Source organism: Lingula anatina, chromosome 4 (assembly GCF_051362555.1).
Source record: "Lingula anatina isolate TDL-2025a chromosome 4, LinAna3.0, whole genome shotgun sequence".
NCBI classification, from domain to species: Eukaryota; Metazoa; Brachiopoda; class Lingulata; order Lingulida; family Lingulidae; genus Lingula; species Lingula anatina.
The window spans coordinates 27,058,249-27,076,749 of NC_141770.1; the positions used below are offsets into that span (position 1 = coordinate 27,058,249).

General features: G+C 40.6%; 2 protein-coding genes across 3 annotated transcripts; both read right to left on the reverse strand.

Annotated features, from left to right (window-relative positions):
* Positions 1-257: 257 nt before the first annotated feature.
* LOC106180184 (interferon-induced protein 44) lies at positions 258-6,205 on the reverse strand. The gene is made up of 6 exons (XM_087012009.1): positions 5,685-6,205; positions 5,272-5,348; positions 4,653-4,850; positions 3,329-3,469; positions 1,948-2,119; positions 258-1,426 (listed from the first exon to the last, which is right to left on the reverse strand). The coding sequence occupies exons 1-6, from the start codon at positions 6,196-6,198 to the stop codon at positions 1,107-1,109; spliced, it is 1,422 nt and encodes a 473-aa protein (XP_086868135.1). The 5' UTR covers positions 6,199-6,205; the 3' UTR covers positions 258-1,106.
* A 3,466-nt stretch (positions 6,206-9,671) lies between these two features.
* Positions 9,672-18,267, reverse strand: LOC106180177 (uncharacterized). Of its 2 annotated transcripts, none has more exons than XM_013564088.2 (9): positions 18,183-18,267; positions 15,721-15,816; positions 15,061-15,306; positions 14,091-14,294; positions 13,444-13,773; positions 12,866-13,096; positions 11,723-12,178; positions 10,917-11,180; positions 9,672-10,664 (listed from the first exon to the last, which is right to left on the reverse strand). In XM_013564088.2, the coding sequence occupies exons 2-9, from the start codon at positions 15,800-15,802 to the stop codon at positions 10,381-10,383; spliced, it is 2,097 nt and encodes a 698-aa protein (XP_013419542.2). In that variant the 5' UTR covers positions 15,803-15,816; positions 18,183-18,267; the 3' UTR covers positions 9,672-10,380. The 2 variants fall into 2 exon arrangements, with proteins under 2 accessions (XP_013419542.2, XP_086868056.1); XM_087011930.1 differs by lacking the exon at positions 18,183-18,267 and adding an exon at positions 16,323-16,385.
* Between the last annotated feature and the right edge of the window lie 234 nt (positions 18,268-18,501).

Here is an 18,501-nt window from a genome sequence, read left to right on the forward strand (position 1 = left end):
AGATACCCCTCAATGTAAACTTAAAAATCTGACCGTCTTCCGGAAGACCCAGAAGACGGCCTAAATCCGCCCCTGTTTAGGGTATGCAACTTAAATTAAAACTTTATATAAATTGGTAAACAAAATTAAATGAGTACATTTTCAATTACACTCCATAAGCATGTATATTTAATAACTAATTAATTTCGTCAGTTTCCAGAAAATACATATTTTGCACAATTTGGCATTGATGCACTGTATAACGCTAGCTGTCACACATTTATGTCACACATTTATGTCATTGTAGCCTAAGTCACGCGTATAGTCTAAATAAAAGGAACGTTTTGCACAGTTTAGCACCAATTCATTGTGTATCACTAGCTTGCACACATGTGCGAGTGGTAATCAAATAAGTCACACGTGTATATAGTCCAAAGCATCACAATGCAATGGGATATGTGTGAAATATTTTAAGTAAGTCCAATTAAAAAAGGTATGGAATGTAATCAAAAGTGAGTATAACACATATTATTGCGGAATGACACACTATAAATGGACAGTAAGTTAAATATTTAACTATAGATTTAAAAAACAAGAGTGAAAATAGAGGCGTTAAAATGTCAACTCTAGTGTGGGACTCGAACCAACACATTGTTTAATTTCTGCATACTTCCCTGACATTGGATACCATAGTAGGCTTATCACCCGTGTCGCTGTCCACTACATCACCAGGTCGTTGGGCAAACCACCGCCGTTTTGTTATATTACATTTACTTGCATCAAGGGTTTGCTTTTTTATAATTCTATTATACCCAGATTGTCAATATAAAACGCTTTTACTGAATATCTACTAATGTATTCTACAGTAGGACCCTAGCTTTTAGACCAAGTTCTTCTGTATGACGGGCGGACTCTGTGTTTCGTGATAGCTGTCATGAAACGTAGGGTCCGGTTAAATGCAGGGTCCGGGGGACAATGTATATTATATTCAATTATCATGATACAGAGTCCGGGACTCGTTATTTCAGAAACCAGGGGTCCGTAGGACCCCTGGTTTCTGAAATAACGGGTCCCGGACTTTCTGTCATGGGGGACCTTCTGGTACATGACACCGGGCATCCTCGCAGTTAACTTTTGATATTCATCTTAGACATTTGGGTGTCGGTCTCCTCCTCCATGTCGTCGAGTTGATCCTCAACGTAGTCCTCGGCACTTCCGGTCATCTGCCTGAGGGCGTTCAGTGTCAGGATGTCCACTCTGGGGTCAATGGAGGTCTCGGACTCGTAGTTCTTCACGGGTTGGACGTGATTACTCTGTATACCGAATGCGTCACTGATTTCTTTCACTTTCTTTTCAATCAGACGACTGTGAAATATCACAGATGGGTCTTCAGCTACGTCTTTGCATACTTTGTCCACCTTGGTCAAGATAACGTGGACAGGGATATCTGCAAGAGTTTGAACTTCAGTGATTAAATTATTCCTACTCTTAAAGCATTATTTGTACACACTGATCTGTGGTCAAGTCAGCAAGACAATTACACCTTCAAATAATCAAGTCTGAATATTTCATCAATCAACAATTAAACTACATGCACTTCCCAGGAACAAGACCCCAGCAGATGAGTGTACAGGGTCTATATACATACTCAGTGAGGCGAGGCTCAGATATGTTACCCATGAGACTTCTCCCTTCCACCCCTTCACTTGCCTATATTAATGGGTATGTTCAAGCAAACGAGGCCAATTTCATTGATATATCCCGTCTTCCCTACAACTACGTGGAAGTATATACAAGTACATGTACGAGTATCGCACCCCTTTAAAAGAAAACGACTTTCGAAAATTAGTAGGCCTATCTAACTTATTCGAAATCGCGCCACAGCGCCACATCTGTCATGCAAGTAATTAAATATCAAAACAAAAACATAATAATTTTTAAAATCAGTTACAGAAATATAGACATTACCATTGTCACGTGCCAGAGTTCGTATACCCAGCAATTTGTCCTTGACCTTGGGTGGCATGACCTTGTATGTGCTGCCATCTATGACAAGTGCTACGCAGTGAATGACGTCAGCCAAACCAGGATCCTTCACAAAACCAGGAGATTTACGTGTGATACGCACAGCCGGGTTAAACTGGAGATAAATTAGATAAATTAGATTAAAAAGTGTCATTTATATAAACTTAATTGCACTTTATTACATTACTACTTCTGACGAAAACTGTAAGAGGCTTTTAATTAAAAAAAATAGGTAAAACCATTTAGTTAAACTCAAATCAAATAATGAATTTAGCACAATGAATATTTCTCATCTGATTGTTATTTATTTGGAAATTTTAAAGAGTGCTGAATCATTTTCGATAGCCTAACGTTGCATATCCCATAATTAAAGTCTTAGGGTGGGATAACAATTAACTGTCAGGGTGTTAGACACCTGCTTCTTTACCATCAGGGCCCCGTATCTCGAAAGCTTCGCTCGTTGCAAGCGGGCGCAAGCATAGCGATTCCACGCTATTTGCGAGTGCGATTGCACCCACCTGCTATCTGCACCCACCTGCTATCTCGAAGCCTTAGCAAACGCAACGCAATATATTATAACCTCAAACTCATCATAATAGGAATATCATAATTACAAATACTGATATTTGAAGTATTTGACACAAATGAAATGTCAAAAACAATTCAATAAGCGAAGCTTGGACTGACACAATTACTGATACATTGGTGAGAAGTGTTCAGTCTCACAATAATAGACATTGAGGAAGGTCACGGTGCAACCAAATGCTTTGTTTCTGCTTTTTCATTTTGTGTAGAAAATGACACTTTTTAAATTTATGATTATTATCAATATACTACACAGATGAATAATATTGATCAGAAAATATAAAATGATGTTTGAAATGTTTAATTTTGAAAATTTTATGCATAATAAAACATGACTTTAGCATTCTTCACGTGAAGTTTTTCTATCAGAGGTACCGAGTGATTTAATCTTTTATAAGCTTGTATGTTTTTGTTATGTTTTGTTATACGCTATTATCATAGCAACTCAAACTTGCCACCACGTTTAATTACATGAAAGACACATTAAAATGACAAATTATGCATACGCAAAGGCCATTGCGACAGGTTTTACTCACCGCAAAAAATAATCTCGAAACTAATGGTGATTTCGCTATTAGCGCACGGTCGCGATTTGCGAGGCTTTCGAGATATGGGGTAGAGAGGAATCGCCATGCTTGCGCCCGCTCGCCATAAGCGATGCTTTCGATATACGGGGCCCAGAATGCCTCTGTCTTCCCTGTGACTCTCGACTCCGGGAGCTAAGTAATACATCACTGACCTGGAAATGGTCCGGCACGTGACCATCTAGCACATGGGACATGTCGACCACATCTAGTCCCTGGTCCTCTTCTAGACCCATGGTGTCACACAGACGGAACGCAGGTATCTGGTGGCCTCCTCGAATCTCATACACACGATACTAGAATAAGTAGAACAACAACAAGAAGAAATATAAAAACAAATAACTGACACTGCAACTAACATTAGGCCACCGACCAACGTTGATAGCTTTCACTTTGTAAATGACCTGGATGGCTGATTAAATGATCTATTGTCGGCAAGGAGAAGTCTCCATTGCCCCACCCCTTACATATGTATGTGCGTGAAATTAACATGAGACTTCCTTTCTTGTTCAGTGGTGGATTTCCCACTCGTACCCAGATAGCTTCTTTGGCGCCATGTTTGCTCTGGTTTTCCTTCCAGAGTTATTCATGTATTCATCATTCTTATCTACTGAATGACATTCACGCATTTAGAAACAAAGAAAGAAAGAAGCGAATCTGCGCCTGGATTTCTCCTTCAAAACGCATTTTAATATTTTGATCACACCGTAAATATCTTCATCTTAAAGTCCAATGAAGCCACCCTGAGCTTCGGAGATAACTTGACACTAACCTCTTCACAATAGCCTATCTTCATCGTGTCAAGTTACCTCTGACCACATTCGATTGCCCCCGCCGCCCGCCAATCAAATTTAAAGCCCGCACTCAATGACTCATTGAATGATCTAGCCAATGAACGCGAACGAGTCAAAGCGCGATTTGTTCAAATCCGGACCAATCAAAGATAAGGCTGAATATCAGGGACTTGCCGTAACCTGTGGGCAGCACGCAAAATACATCATCCCTCAGTAGATAATGATGCAGGGCCTCAAACTGCTCTGGTTTCAATTCCGATATACTCATATTTTGCAAAGAATCAACAGATAACTTAACACATTATTTTACGTAGTCACTCGTAGGAGACGCCATGCTTTCTTCGTGTACGGTTATGCACTCGGAACTACTCGGATGTCTCCGCACTCGACAATAACTTTGTTGTTAGTATGGAGCTTGCGGAATCAGCCGAGGATTACCGATTGATGGTCAACCAATCAGCGTTTTCACCAAACTTTGGTGAAAATTTTTGAAACTTGGATTCGATTGGCTTATATAAACTAGGTCAAACTATTTTTGTCAGAGGTAACTTGACACGATGAAGATAGGCTATAGTGAAGATGTTAGTGTCAAGTTATCTCTGAAGCTCAGGGTGAATGAAGGCTGCTCTTGGTAAAATCCCATTTATATACCAATGGATAATTATATAATCATGCAAATACATACCTTGGTTGTGAGGCTATGGGGTGCTGTTCCAGTCGCCGCCTGGCTGCGGACTTTGCCTTTCCACACAGAACGGACGGTGTTAAAGAAACTGGATTTCCCTGCCCCCACACAGCCCACCAGGAGGAGCCGTACGGCGGGCACTTTGGCCGGGCTTGGAGTGGAGAACGACACCAATTCATCAAAAAGTTTGTCTTTAGTCTGAGAAAAAAAGTAAAAAACAGTTAAAGAGCTACACAGAACCCCCAAATGTGCCTTTTTTAATGTTAATTTGTTTGTGGATGTTCCTGCTTGCTATCGTTCACTGAATCAACATTACAAAAGTATAGGTGTGGCAGAATGCAGAGCTCTACGTGCTGCATCTTTGGTCTACAAGAGTCAATAGTACTAAGGATACTATAAATTTGACAAGTAATTGAGCCTGTCTCAAAAAGAAACAAACAAACAAGCAAGCAAAAAAAAAGTAAAGATAAATTCCTACGGAATTTGATAAATAATTTAACTATCTTATTAACACAAAAACGGTGGAGTATACTACAACAATAAGTAAGAATGAAGGTTTATTAAAGTCAACATTACTTATTACATTTTTCATTGAGGTATGTCAAAGAGATACATGTACCTTATTATTCCAGTCGTTAATGTCAGTTTTGCGCCACGGTTTATCTTTTTCATATAATTCATCTTCCAGATTCCCATCTGTAAAAGAATAACGATGATTTGAGATAAATTACCTGTAGAGAAATATCTAATGTTGTGAAAAATATGTATTAGTTGGGCCGTTAAAAGGTACCACATCTATTTATATCATTTAATATTGAGAGGAAGTCTAGGTATTCATTGTCACGTAATGTAAATAAAATGGCACATATAATAGTTTTAACTTTTTATACTTTACAAACACTCACTTAAAAACTTCGCAATTTTGTTTATTTTCTCTAATATTTCACTCATTAATGAGAAAAAAATCATTTGAAACTAGAAATGAAATCAAACATTGGCTATTATTCAGTTGTCGAGAACAATGGCACTTACGTTTTACGGCGTACACTTCAATGTCGAGATAGGCGTTGTTGGTACCAGTGAATGTTTGGGCGTTGTAGCCATTGGCATGATAACTATTACCGATGTAACCGCCGCCATTTGTGTTGAAATAAGCACCAGACTTATTGTATGAATTGTAAAAGAACAACAGATCATGACCACCTCCAAACGTGGGGCCGTATGTAGCGTTGTCATAAACATCATTCCCGTTCCCATTGCGAGCAAACTTTACCATGTTTGGTAAGAGCTGGAACAAAAATGCACGGTCATCATTATAATAACTTCCGCGTGATGTCCACGCGATGCTCGTGTATCCCCCTATGACGTAACCAGCGCTGTTCTGACCAATAGAAACAGTCGGACCTTGGTTGTTGCACTTCGCATGGAAAGCCTGACCATTGCAGCCGTCTCTGGTGGCGCTGTACAGGAGGTCAAATGTCAAGGCCGGGTCACCAATCCACGTACGGAGTTGTTTCCGGTACGCCTTGTTATCAAGTATCGGCATTGCGGCTAGTAGGGCTGAAACAAACGTTATAATGTGTATTCTAATAGTTAATAAACAATAATAGGTACAGTATCAATGGTGGACCCAGGACCTTCCTGGGAAGGGGGGGGTGATGTCGACGAGGCAATTTGACCACATTGCATGCGAGGCGCTTGAGAACGAATCGCTAGGTTTTGCCACATTTTACTCATCTTACTATGGTTTGGTTGGGGAGGGAAAAATAGGAGAGAAGAGCCATGAGAAAAACTAACACTGTGACCCCCTCTCCCACTGTGCCCCACTTTGTCCTTCAGTCACCATGCCCTCCCTGCTGTGCTATCCTCACTGTGCCCCTCCCCCACTGCGTCCCCCTCCCCCCACTGTGTCCCCCTTTCCCCACTGTGTCTCCCTAGCCTCACTGCGTCCCCTTATCCCCTCTGTGTCCCCCCTACCCCCACCGTGTCCCCCTACCCCCACTGTGTCCCCCTAACCCCACTGCGCCCCCCTACCCCCACTGTGTCCCCCTACCCCACTGTGACCCCCACTGTGTCCCCCTACCCTCACTGTGTCCCCCACTGTGTCCCCAACTGTGTCCCCCTACCCCACTGTGTCCCCCCTACCCCACTGTGTCCCCCTACCCCCACTGTGTCCCCCTACCCCACTGTGTCCCCCTACCCCCACTGTGTCCCCCTACCCCCACTGTGCCCCCCACGGTGTCCCCCTACCCCACTGTGCCCCCCTGCCCCACTGTGTCCCCCTAACCCCACTGTGCCCCCCACGGTGTCCCCCTACCCCACTGTGCCCCCCCCCCCCCCCCCCCCCCACTGTCTCCCATAAGCCCACTCCGTCACCCCAATGTGCCCCCCTCTACCATTGCCTCAGTTTTCGGCCTTACAAGCTCACGGTACCCTTACCGCTGGTTTCTGGTAAGGGTACCGTGAGCTTGTAAGGCCGAAAACTGAGGCAACCTCTACCCCCACTGCGTCCATCATTGCTGTGTACACAATTTTTACTGCTTAGACGAGCAGAAAACTACGAATGCAATGTACAAGTTCGTACTGGTACATGTAGGCCTATAGTTTATCATCTTTATCTAATGAATGCCAGTCCTACTTTACAACGCGACCTACAGTTTTATTACCCCGCTATCTTCTCACACATGACAATGATAAGAATTCGGGACTCACACATATGGAAGGTTGACGAGATAGAATAGCAGCCTGTCCAGTTAACGTATACAAGTGCATTTAATATAAGTGTAACATTCCCAAATATAATATGTATACTTAATGTACCTTACTTTCTTTGTTTTCCTTGTAGGCGTTTACTATAGTTATCGTCTTCTATCAGTGAATTTTAACCTTTTCAAATACACACCTTTTCCGGAAATAATGAGCAAAAATAGCACTGGAAATCCCGCGCCAAATACGTAGAACTAGCAAATGTGGTTTAGGTTTGCTTTTACAGCAGAGCGGAAATTCCACAAGTATCTTGAAGGTCACTTGCTGCAGTCTGGAAACAGGTCACATCAGGTTGAAAATGGCGGCAACTTGTCATCTCAGTCAGAACACGCGCCACAGCGCCTGCTAACAAAGGTTTTGATAGTGCACTCTAGGCATTTTGGGTAGGGCTGCCTGCACACCGGACAACCCAAAACCTGGGCTACAGGGTTCGTAAGACTCAAGCGTGGATTTTTTTAAAAGTGGGGGGGGGGGGGGGGGGGGGGGGCGCGGAAGCGAAGTCGCCCTCTCCCCTTGGAGTGGGGTCAGGGGCCTGCTGAAGAGACCATTCAATTGGTATTTTAGAGGGCGAACGATGCCATTTGGTACGGTTAAGAACTATGATTCCACTAGTCCAAATTGTAATTTCAAGAGGAGACGGTGGGATTTTTTTCAGAAATCTAAGGGGGGTCAGGACCCCCTAAGACCCCGTAAATCTGCCACTGTTTACCGCGCCACTTTACCGGCTTCTTACAGGTAATTCGTCCATTGGGGGAAGGGGGTGGGGTACTCCCTTTCACTGGCGACAATACACAAAAAGTCAGCCATTTAAGTGACAATCTGACGTAAGGGGCGGATCCAGGATTACTTGAATGGGGGTCCGATTTTTTTTTAGGAATGACAGTCCTCGGAAAAAAGCCAGTTCAGGACACCCCTGACCCCCCCCCCATATCTGCCATTGAAACGACACTCTCCTCGTTTCCTGATAGAGACAACCCTGTCTATGTATGCAATTAATTATTTTTATAATTAAAACTTATGGAGTCAAATTAATAACTGCTCAAAACTCACAAGGTGCGGTACTTATGAATTAATACGTTTAGATATAGTACTTTATGTCCCAGATTTTCTGAGTATAGATGAGTAAGACGAAAAAAGACACGTAGCCTCTATAGACTGTAGTGAACTGTAATAACAGCATATTTAATTAAAAAAATACCCTCAACCCTAGCTCACAGAGGAGACAAGCCTTATGTAACATCCAACTTTCGTGACCACCACCCCCTCAACACTGGGAGCCTTTTATGACCACCACCCCATCTCAACACTGGGAGGCTGACATGCCCCCCCCCCCCCCCTCAACACTGGGAGGCTGACATGCCCCCCCCCCCCCCCCCCCCCCTCAACACTGGGAGCCTGACATGACCACCACCCCATCTCAATACTGGGGCCTGACATGACACCCAATGTTTTTTTCATGGACAATTTCTCCGCATCGTTGCTGCAATGTGTGATTTATGGTAATGAGGACATTACAGTTGTCAACGTTATGGCTCTTTGGGACAGTATTCATTATCATTCAGTTATCCAAGCCTTGGCATTTAATCTTTTTTTAATATGGTCGGTAGTAGGCAGCTTTCGGACTGCCCATGGTGAGAACATATCGCCTCTCACCCAAACCTAATATAGAGGTGCATTTCACACGCTGAAGTGTCCAATAATAATAATAATAATAATAATAATAATAATAATAATAATAATAATAATATTGAATGAATTAAAGGTGTATTCATTTTTTTCAATTTTTAAAACGTGTATGTGTATATATAGAACCAAAAATCCACGACTGTCTCAATTTTAATTTAATTTTTAATTTTTACCTTGTCTTTACATTATGTAAAGAGCCCTAAATGATAACGTTTTAATTGATTTACGTTTTAATTGATTTGATTGATTTAATTGATAAACGTCTCTTTGTAATCCTACCCAAGTAAAACGCTACCACTGTAATTTTTTCATTCAGTTTTATTCAACATAACCACTTAAAAGATCTGCCGCAAAATCCAGTCAGAAAAATTTTGATAAGATTGGTTTGCTTCTGTTTTGAAAGGTGATCACAATCAGTTCAAATAGAGTAAGTATTGGTCCTAATTAGTTATTTATATTTGAATTAAAACAAGCGGTGCTTCGTCTAGGTTCACAGAATGGTTCAGGTTTATATGAAGTCAAAGTAGACTAAAACTTTGGTCTAAAAGGGACCTGAGTCTCCCTAAGTAAGATAACCTTGATCCTTTATTTCTCTGCTCTAGATCTGCCAACACAATTCAAAGATATATATTATTGTACAACTTGGTTTGAACAATTCATCAAAACTATGGACATTAATAGGTTGCACTGATTTTTTTCTTTTAATCAAAAGGCCGACATACCTGTGATAGCCTTTTTTTCTATAAATGACAAATTTTATTAAAGATGAACTTATAATTCCCCAACATATATAACATGATATTATATGACAAAAATATCACAATGTGATCCTTGACTTAAAGAACAATGTGTGTTTCCAAGAATTGTACACGTGTAAGTGTCCATGAAACCGTCTTCTTGATTAATGTATTTACATTTTGTTATCGATATTGATAAGTATCCTGGGTTATTTACAGTAAACTGTTGAGTATACTACTGATTATTGAGTGTTGAGTGTATTATTGAATACAAGATCTTTGTTTAATACAAAATAATAAATTCATAGTCTCTACCTTTGAAGAGGTTACCCTTTACACTGCTATTACTTAGTTCGGTATAATTCCACGAGATCAGTGATCTAGGTTGCTTTGTTTTCACTGAAGAAGTCCGATAATTCACAGCGTACTCATTGTCTGTGCTTGGCATGAACCGTTTTCATACAGTTACCCATGATGTTTTATAAACACATTCACTATTAAATAATTATCAGTGATAAAGAAGCACAACTGAACATCGCTCATCTAAACGCATCCATTACAACCAGGAACACAACTACCGCAATCCATTCCGACAAGCGTGTTGCGCCTGCACCGGCCTTGCAATGACCGCTGACGCAAAACTTTGGACGCCGAGTTACCCGGAAGCTGTTCTCTGGCGTTGCATGCTCCGCTTCGGGTTGTTTTTTCGTAGTTTGCTTCTCTCTGGGCCTGGAGGTTTTTTGGACAATCTTCTGGGTGGTCTTTTTCGTTGTAGTCGTAGGTTCAGGTGTTGTCGTGACCGTGGTAAGGCCCGGATGTTTACCTGTGTGGGGGGAAAAGAGAATTTTATGTTCCAGATGTTGGTATCAGGGAGACGTACAGATTTTTTAGTGTTATTTGTTGTCGCTTTATAATTAAAGTTAAGAAATTGGTTGATTTTTTTATTGAGTTATGTTCCCGAATGTAAATAGCAGCGTCGACACTATGTAGGCTATTTTGTGTCTGAGGTCGAAATAAACAAGAAAGCCATACTGCGCTTACATGAGTATATGAACATATATGCTATAATCCTCACCTGTGAATATTTTTCCTTCGTAACAGTCTTTAACATTATCCTTATTGTCACATCCATTAATGGTAGGATTGAACCACGTGCCATTTGCGCAGGCCACCGTGGCCCGTATTCCTGAGAGACAGCGGTAATACACGGTGCAATCGGTCTCGTGTCTAAAGATGGGCTTCCCGAATGTGTCACACAGAACTGGACCAGGTGTGGTTTCAACCGTTGTGGTTGCTTCTGTAGTTGTTGTGGCAGGTGTTGTTGACTTTTCTTTCTCACCTGCAATGAAGGAGTGTGGTTTGATAATGTGACTTTTATACTTCGGTAGACGTGAAATAGAAAGGATCGACCCATGGTGGCGGACCTCGCATCCAAGCTTGACAACCCTACATGCGAGAATCACTACAACTGGAACTCGTATTCTCGTCGTCTGCAGTGGCAGAAAATCTCAGTAAAACAATCATGTTTAATAAAACTTGTAGAAGGCACAGTGTGGGCGACACAGGGTCTTCAAAGCCGATTGGTCAGTCATAACAGCTGCTACAAAACACTTGCTCACCGTATCCCAAGATTATTGTCCGCAAGGTTTATAACTGGAGGAGCGTTTAGTTTTTACTGTACATCGACTCTTACTGAATATTCCTTTAAGGTTGTTGGGCATACCATACACAAAAGAGAAATTAAGATGTAATTTGTTGAATATTAAGGATCTGGTCGAGACGGAGAGAATGGTATTCCTGCACCCCCACCCTTCTCGCTCGAGCGGAAGAAATGAGGGTAACAGACTGTCCACTGTAAGTGATACGGTAGGTCGCACTTACCATAGAAGTATCCACGGTGGAGATCCACGCTGCATTCTGGGTAATCCTTCAGGTGGGTGGTACATTTGCTGTACACGGAGATGGAACCCTCGGGACAGGAGTTGGGGGTTCGGCGAACTTTGCCCTTAGAGCAAGTGTACCACTTGGTGCAGTCATACGGATGCGGGACGAAGAAGATGTTCGGTTGCTTACACTGCAGTATAGGGACCCCGTTACGTTGACAAATGTCTCTGACGTTGCCCGGCGCGTCGCAGAACATCCCGGATGGGTTGAAGAAGCCGCCGTTCTGGCAGACGCCGACTCTGTGGTCGCCGTTGTAGCACTGGTGATAGAGGGAGCAGTTCCTGGGCTCGGCGTACCATCCGTCTCCAGCCTCGCTACAGTTTACAGGAGACAGGTAGACGCGAGGGTCAAAAGGAGGCTTCGTTGTTTTAGCTGCTGCCTGGGTAGTGAGATCTGAAAGAGTGACAAAGAGAGAGATTAATACGGTTATTGATTAATAAATAAATTGATCAATCCATGTGTTAATTCATTATTTTAATCCCTCACGCACATGTCTGTTTATGTGTTCTTTTATCTATTCATTCATCTCTTTCTTTAGTAGCTTTTATCATACAGCGCAATGACGAAATTACTTAAACGCCTGCAGACGTGTGTTCTTCTGAGGCGAATTTTTTTTATATCCAGTCAATTGTTTTTTCCACTCATATGCCTGAATTTATACAGTGTAGTGTCAGAGAAGAATTTCGTCAGCTGTGTTATGTTATTAGATTGGTTTTTTAGTCAACGGCTAATATAGATAAGTCCTAAAGGCCATTCACATCAAGAAGACAGGGGCCAGTCTCAACAGAAATGATGGTGCCATCCTCCCTGACCTCTACCTCCCTTTCCTAAGAAAATGTTGCTCCCTACACTGCAGGGGGGGGGGGGGGGGGGGGCTGGCAAGTACACCTCCTGAGTAGAGGCTATTTACCTGGATAGTCTCATTCCCTGATGAAGATGTCCTGCTAAACATCGAAATATTGTAGGTAAAATCTATCTTAATATTAGCTGTTGACTGAAGAAAAAATTACACCATTCTTAGTGAAGTGTGTTTTTATATAACCGACTATAATCGCACAGTCATATCACAACACCCCTCACCTGGAGTCTCTTCACAGAAAAAGGTGTTACTCCTCAAGTCACACATTCCACCAGCGCCCCCTGTCGGGTTGAAAACAAGATCTCCCGCGCACTGCATTTCGAGTACCCTCCCACCGCTGAGACACTGAAAATAGGTGGCGCTGCATCCTGTGGGGTGGGGGAAGTTGCCAATCTTGCCCTTGCAGGCATATGGCGGCGTCGTTGTTGGGGCCGGAGTGGTAGTTGTCACCGCTAAGGTCGAAAAACAGAGAGAGAGAATACTATTAAACTCACTATTTTGATCCCATAAAGATGCATTTATACATGCATGGCATTGACAGAATGTTTCTTTCATTATGTTCGAATAAAAAAAAAAACAGTGCATAAGCAAATACACATGTAATAGTACAATGCACCAATAGATATAAATTCATTTATATTTATATTAACAGTTCACATAGGTATATAGGTTGGTATCTTTGAAATACACAGCTGTTAAAATTAGTTGCTCTTCTTCTTCTTCTTCTTTATTATTATTATTATTATTATTATTATTATTATTATTATTATTATTATTGTAATTGATGTTGCTGACTTACACTCCCACCGTATCCCTGCTTCGTTACATTCATTCTTCATATTGGCTCTGGCAATGCAGTTCTTCCTGGTCTTACTGAACCAGTACGCGTCCCCCGGGCACTGCAGTATTGACGGCTTCCCCCGGGAACACAGGTAGAACGAGTTACAATACACGGGGTGAGGGAAGAAATCGGTCCCCACAGTCGGGCAGGTGAATTTGGCCTCGGTGGGTTTCGGGGTAGTGGTTGTGGTTGTCGTGGAAACGGTGGTAGTGGTCGTGGTAAATTGGCCGGAGATGGTGATTCGTGGTAATGGCGTCGCTGTTGTTGATGTCGTCAATTCGTAGCCGGCTGAAAAAAAGATCAAGTTTGTTATACAGTGCTGCCTGATGTTACATGGTTGTTTTCAATTCAATGTTATAAATCCTTAAGATATTTACATGAAAATGCAAACATATACAACTGTAAATCTTAATACGCATGAATGACAAAAGAAGCATATGCAAGTCTGTAAAATTACTGATGACTAAAGATCCACATTTATTTATCAATCGCATGAACATACTGAATAGAAGGGCATGAAAGTCTTGTGAGTGATTCCTAAACTTGCTCCAAACATGGGCTGATAAAACAACACTACCAAACTAATGGGTAATGGTGTTACTTACGCCAAGTTATCCTATCGCCCCATACAGCGCACTCATTCGTCGAGTTCCGGTAGGGGGCGCATCGCCCGTCTTTCTCACTGAAGTAAAGCCCGTTGCTGCAGATGGCCACGCTGGACCTCCCAGCAAAGCAGAGGAACATCCGGGTACAATCAGGGTGTCGGTAGGCGCTGAAGGACGCGTCAGGACACTTGAACCTCACCGGTGCTGTAAAGATCATTTTTTCTTGAGAACTACAGAAGTTGTCTTAACTACTCGTTTACCGTGAAAGTTTATTCTGTCAACAAATGAAATAAGAGATATTCTACAATATCTCAGTGCATGTCACATTTTTTTTCAGAATGTTTTAGATAATAAAAACATGTATATTGAGAGAGGAAATGCAGATGACTAAAAATTCACAACTGATCGCCTGCTACTGGAGACAGTTGAATAAATAAATTAATAAGTAGGTTTGTTTGATAGGTGGGTAAATTGAACATTAAATAAATAACTGAATATCAGAGCAGTACTGAGCAGAAAGATAAGAGCCCTAAAGAACAGAAAAGAACAAAACTGAATTAAAACACAGCAAAAGCCTCTGACAATGCAAATTGTGAATAACAGTTATCAATTTAAATCTCTTTCAAATACACGGAGGTCGGAGTTTACTTGAATTAATGATCGTTTTCTCCTGGTCAGTCTATCTCTAAAAGTTCCATCAATCGTGTTAAGATCTTTATTTGGTCAGCCTACTGTAATTAATTTATCAACCCGTTGGCTGGCGGAAGTTATACAGGCCCGCAGCGGGGAACGAAAGAGACCCCCTTTTTGCCGGTAAAGGCCCTCTCTTGGTAAAACTTTATCTTGGTACACGGAGGTTTCATGGCAAAGGGTTCACTTTTTCAGAAAAAAAAGCCCCCTTTTGAAAATGCTGGCTACGAGCCTGTTTATAAAATGAGCATAAAAGAACAATCCTTGTCGTAAAACTTACGCGACACCCTCTTGGCAGTGTGAAGACACTGTGACCTCACATTCCCGGCGTTTTCACACTGACTTTTGTATTTGTCATAGAAAGGTCTCATGAAAGGACACTGGTACGACTTCAGCAGCTTCCCGTTCACACAGTGGTAGAACCGGGTACAGTTATGGTGGTCCATGTACAGGCCATTGGGCCAGCCTCCTTGGCACGTGAATTCAAAACCGCTCACCGGAAATGCTGCGGTTTCTCTTGGATCTTCTGCAATTGAAAGAATGATATTTTGATTTTTAATTAGTATATGGGGCTATTTCTAAGTGATACATGTATACGCACCACGCGTTACAGAGATCACTATAAGCAGAGGCGGCATGCTGACTGTAGAGCTCAGTTTCTAGTAAATTATGTAACTTAAGGAGTCATTGGAAACGGCAGAGGCTACCATGTAGAATTTTTAGTAGCAGCAAATAAGAAAATAATGCTATAATTCTTTCAATTTAAAATGGGATTTTGTAAAATTGATAATGTTAATGTACAAGTTAGAAAAAATACTGTCATATTATTGACATCATGTAAACATATCTCAGAAAAATTATGTTAAAAATTCAAATGTAGATTTGTGGATACTCCCATGATTCTACGTGTTTAGTATTTGTAGGCCTATTCAGCACTTACTTGGTGGTTGTCCGGAACAGATAGCAATTACCGTCACCAGCACAATCACACTTAAGATCGTAGTAGTCTTGCTTGTCATCATGCGTATCTGGATACCTTAAAGTAATGATCATACAAATTTACATACATACAAATTTACCCGGTAAATAAAATAATAAATAAATCAGTGGCATAGATGAGCACATTTGTAACAAAACACTATGAAATGATAGAATTAAACAAGGAAAAATAGCGGATTGTAAAAATGTATGCTAAATAGTTTCATCAGCTGTGTAATTCCATTGTATTGAATCATGTTTGTATTATCAAAATTAACAACAATTTCATCGACGAGACGGGAACATGACAATTCAGAGAACACTTCACTACTTCCATTGGTTTCTAGAAACTGAGATAAACTACCGGATATCAAATCTGGGCCGTACATCGCTAATATTCACTAAGATCCGGAAAAGATCACAGAGAATGAACAATGAGGACCAGCCACTGGGTCACAGGGGGGACTCGCCAGTACATCGCAAAATACACAAAGAGACAAGTTAATATCGACTTCCAAAGACCACTTCAATATACAGACATCTGATTATAGCCATCTATGCTACCTTGTAAAGCGGAGATCGCACCACCCGTCACCACCCAAAAAATTTGGTCAGCTCACAATATCCGTTGTAATCACATACAAATATGAAAGAAATAAAACAGATAAACAAAATGTAAATAACCAATACTCCCTTTAAGTTGAAATTTGTTTAAAACGACTGAGTCAGACAGGCCTCAACACTATTTTCCATGACGGAAATAGGGTAAACTGTATGAAGTCTATTTTGTCATACTGCATTAAGCCATACTGTTGCGGTTCAGCACGCACGACTGAACTAGCTTTTTCACCCCACTGGTGTGGGTGAGCACAGGACAAAATGCGCACACCTTAGCGTACTCATGACTTACGAGTAATTACACGCACTATTTTTAGGATGTCGGATTTTTTAATAGTATGCTCCCAAAGGCCTGTCAAGTGCAATAACACTTTGAGAAGACTTTTGATAAAAGATTTATGTATTTGTATTAATGGACAACGCCTAAGTTTCTTAATACCCTGACGTTATAAGAGAGATATAAAAGTCACCTGCACGTTATTGTTTTGTACTATTTTATTTTATTTTTATTTATCTATTTGATTTTTCTTAAACACGAGGTACTTAACCAATTTCCGTTTTAAGTGTGTTTTATAATACACAAACAATGGCTGAAAAAAACTTTATTATGGTTGTTATTTTTATCGTTATTATTATTATTATCGAAAGGTAATTTTATTTCTGAAGGTATTTGACAGTTTTTATGTTTTGCAGAGACTTTAGTGTATGACATGGAGTTTGGTTGGCCAAAGAAAATGACTTCTATGAAACTTCGTACAAATAATTATTTTAAAAAGTTTAATTAATACAACGCCTTTACAACTCTGGTACGAAAGATTCAGTTACATCATTGGCTTCATTCCGGAAAATTACCAAAATACACCAGGCTAGTTTAAAATGTACCATCCCTTTTATTATGAAAAAACAAAACACCTTTCGTATCTTAAATGAAGATTGTATTACTTCTTTATTTAAAAATTAGTTAATGGGCCTACTGGCTACTTTCGTGTATTTATCAATATTTAGTAAATATTGTTTACTTATTTATTCATTTTTGTCCAGATAAGGTAGGTTAGTTAATCACTTATCTCTGGTAAAGATTGGTTACTTACTTACTTTTATTTAATGAAGATTGCTTAGACTAGGTATTTATTTATCTGTTGTGCAGATGGGATATTTACTCACTATAGACTCCCCATAGAGCAGTTGACACATTAGAACAAATAATATAATGTATCAACCTATGGTGACTGGTATACATAAATATTCGGCTGTCCATCCATCTATTTATCCAACCAATATGTCTGTTTGTCCGACTGTATGTCTCCCTTTTTATCTACCAAAGTGTTTAAAGGCAGTGCGCCAGCGTGTTGTAAGTGATACTATACAATATATACTGTACTGGGTGCAGTACACGTCGACTATTAGCACCAGTATACACCTTACATTTGAAAATGTTCATTTCCCCTCTTAAACTTCAGGTCAGAGTGCCAGAGTGTAAACAGTTTGATCCGGCAACACTGTCTTTTTGTGTATCAGGAACTTCGAGTTAAATACTTAAATTAAATCTCTATCTTTTACCAGGGACCAAAATGGCGGAGAGTTAAAATTATAATAAAGGGACGTGATAAAACTGGAAACTAGATTTTCAGAAGGAAGGCGTAAAGTTGAATTCATAATGCTTTCATAATCCAGTATACTGTATGATATCATTCTATATACAGTTGTATAAACAATAATAAGAGTACCAGTAGCTGTTATAATATATCAATTATATATCAATTATAAAAACTTAGCTATGTTAAGGGTAATAAAGGCATAACTTACCAAGTGAAAATACCACAGTTCTGAGCACGAGACACTACTGAAGGAGAGCCAAGGACAGAGTGTGGCATTAATGGCGAAGTCATGACTTTTTTTCTTAACTGAGATTCCAAAAGTTCTTGCACACATCTTCCACATACATGCACGACTGTGTATCCCTCTATATGAAATATCACAGAGGTGTCAATGATTTTGTTACACGATGTATACCAGCCACGAGATTTGCTTAATTGAAAACGTTCAGACATTCCACTTGGTTAAGATGTATTCAAATCAGCGCCTTAACTGGCATTATATGAGTCCCCCACCAATTAAAGTGTTT

What these genes read in the sequence shown, in the direction of transcription:
- LOC106180184 (XM_087012009.1), bottom strand. Translation starts at nt 6,198, where the DNA reads ATGCCGATACTTGATAACAAGGCGTACCGGAAACAACTCCGTACGTGG. An exon ending in TTAACGACTGGAATAATAAG is followed by an intron (nt 4,851 to 5,271) that starts GTACATGTATCT and finishes TTTTTTTCTCAG; the next exon opens with ACTAAAGACAAACTTTTTGA. An exon ending in AACTCTGGCACGTGACAATG is followed by an intron (nt 1,427 to 1,947) that starts GTAATGTCTATA and finishes AAACTCTTGCAG; the next exon opens with ATATCCCTGTCCACGTTATC.
- LOC106180177 (XM_013564088.2), bottom strand. Translation starts at nt 15,802, where the DNA reads ATGATGACAAGCAAGACTACTACGATCTTAAGTGTGATTGTGCTGGTG. An exon ending in CTGTTCCGGACAACCACCAA is followed by an intron (nt 15,307 to 15,720) that starts GTAAGTGCTGAA and finishes TTTCAATTGCAG; the next exon opens with AAGATCCAAGAGAAACCGCA. An exon ending in TTTCTGTGAAGAGACTCCAG is followed by an intron (nt 12,179 to 12,865) that starts GTGAGGGGTGTT and finishes TCACTCTTTCAG; the next exon opens with ATCTCACTACCCAGGCAGCA.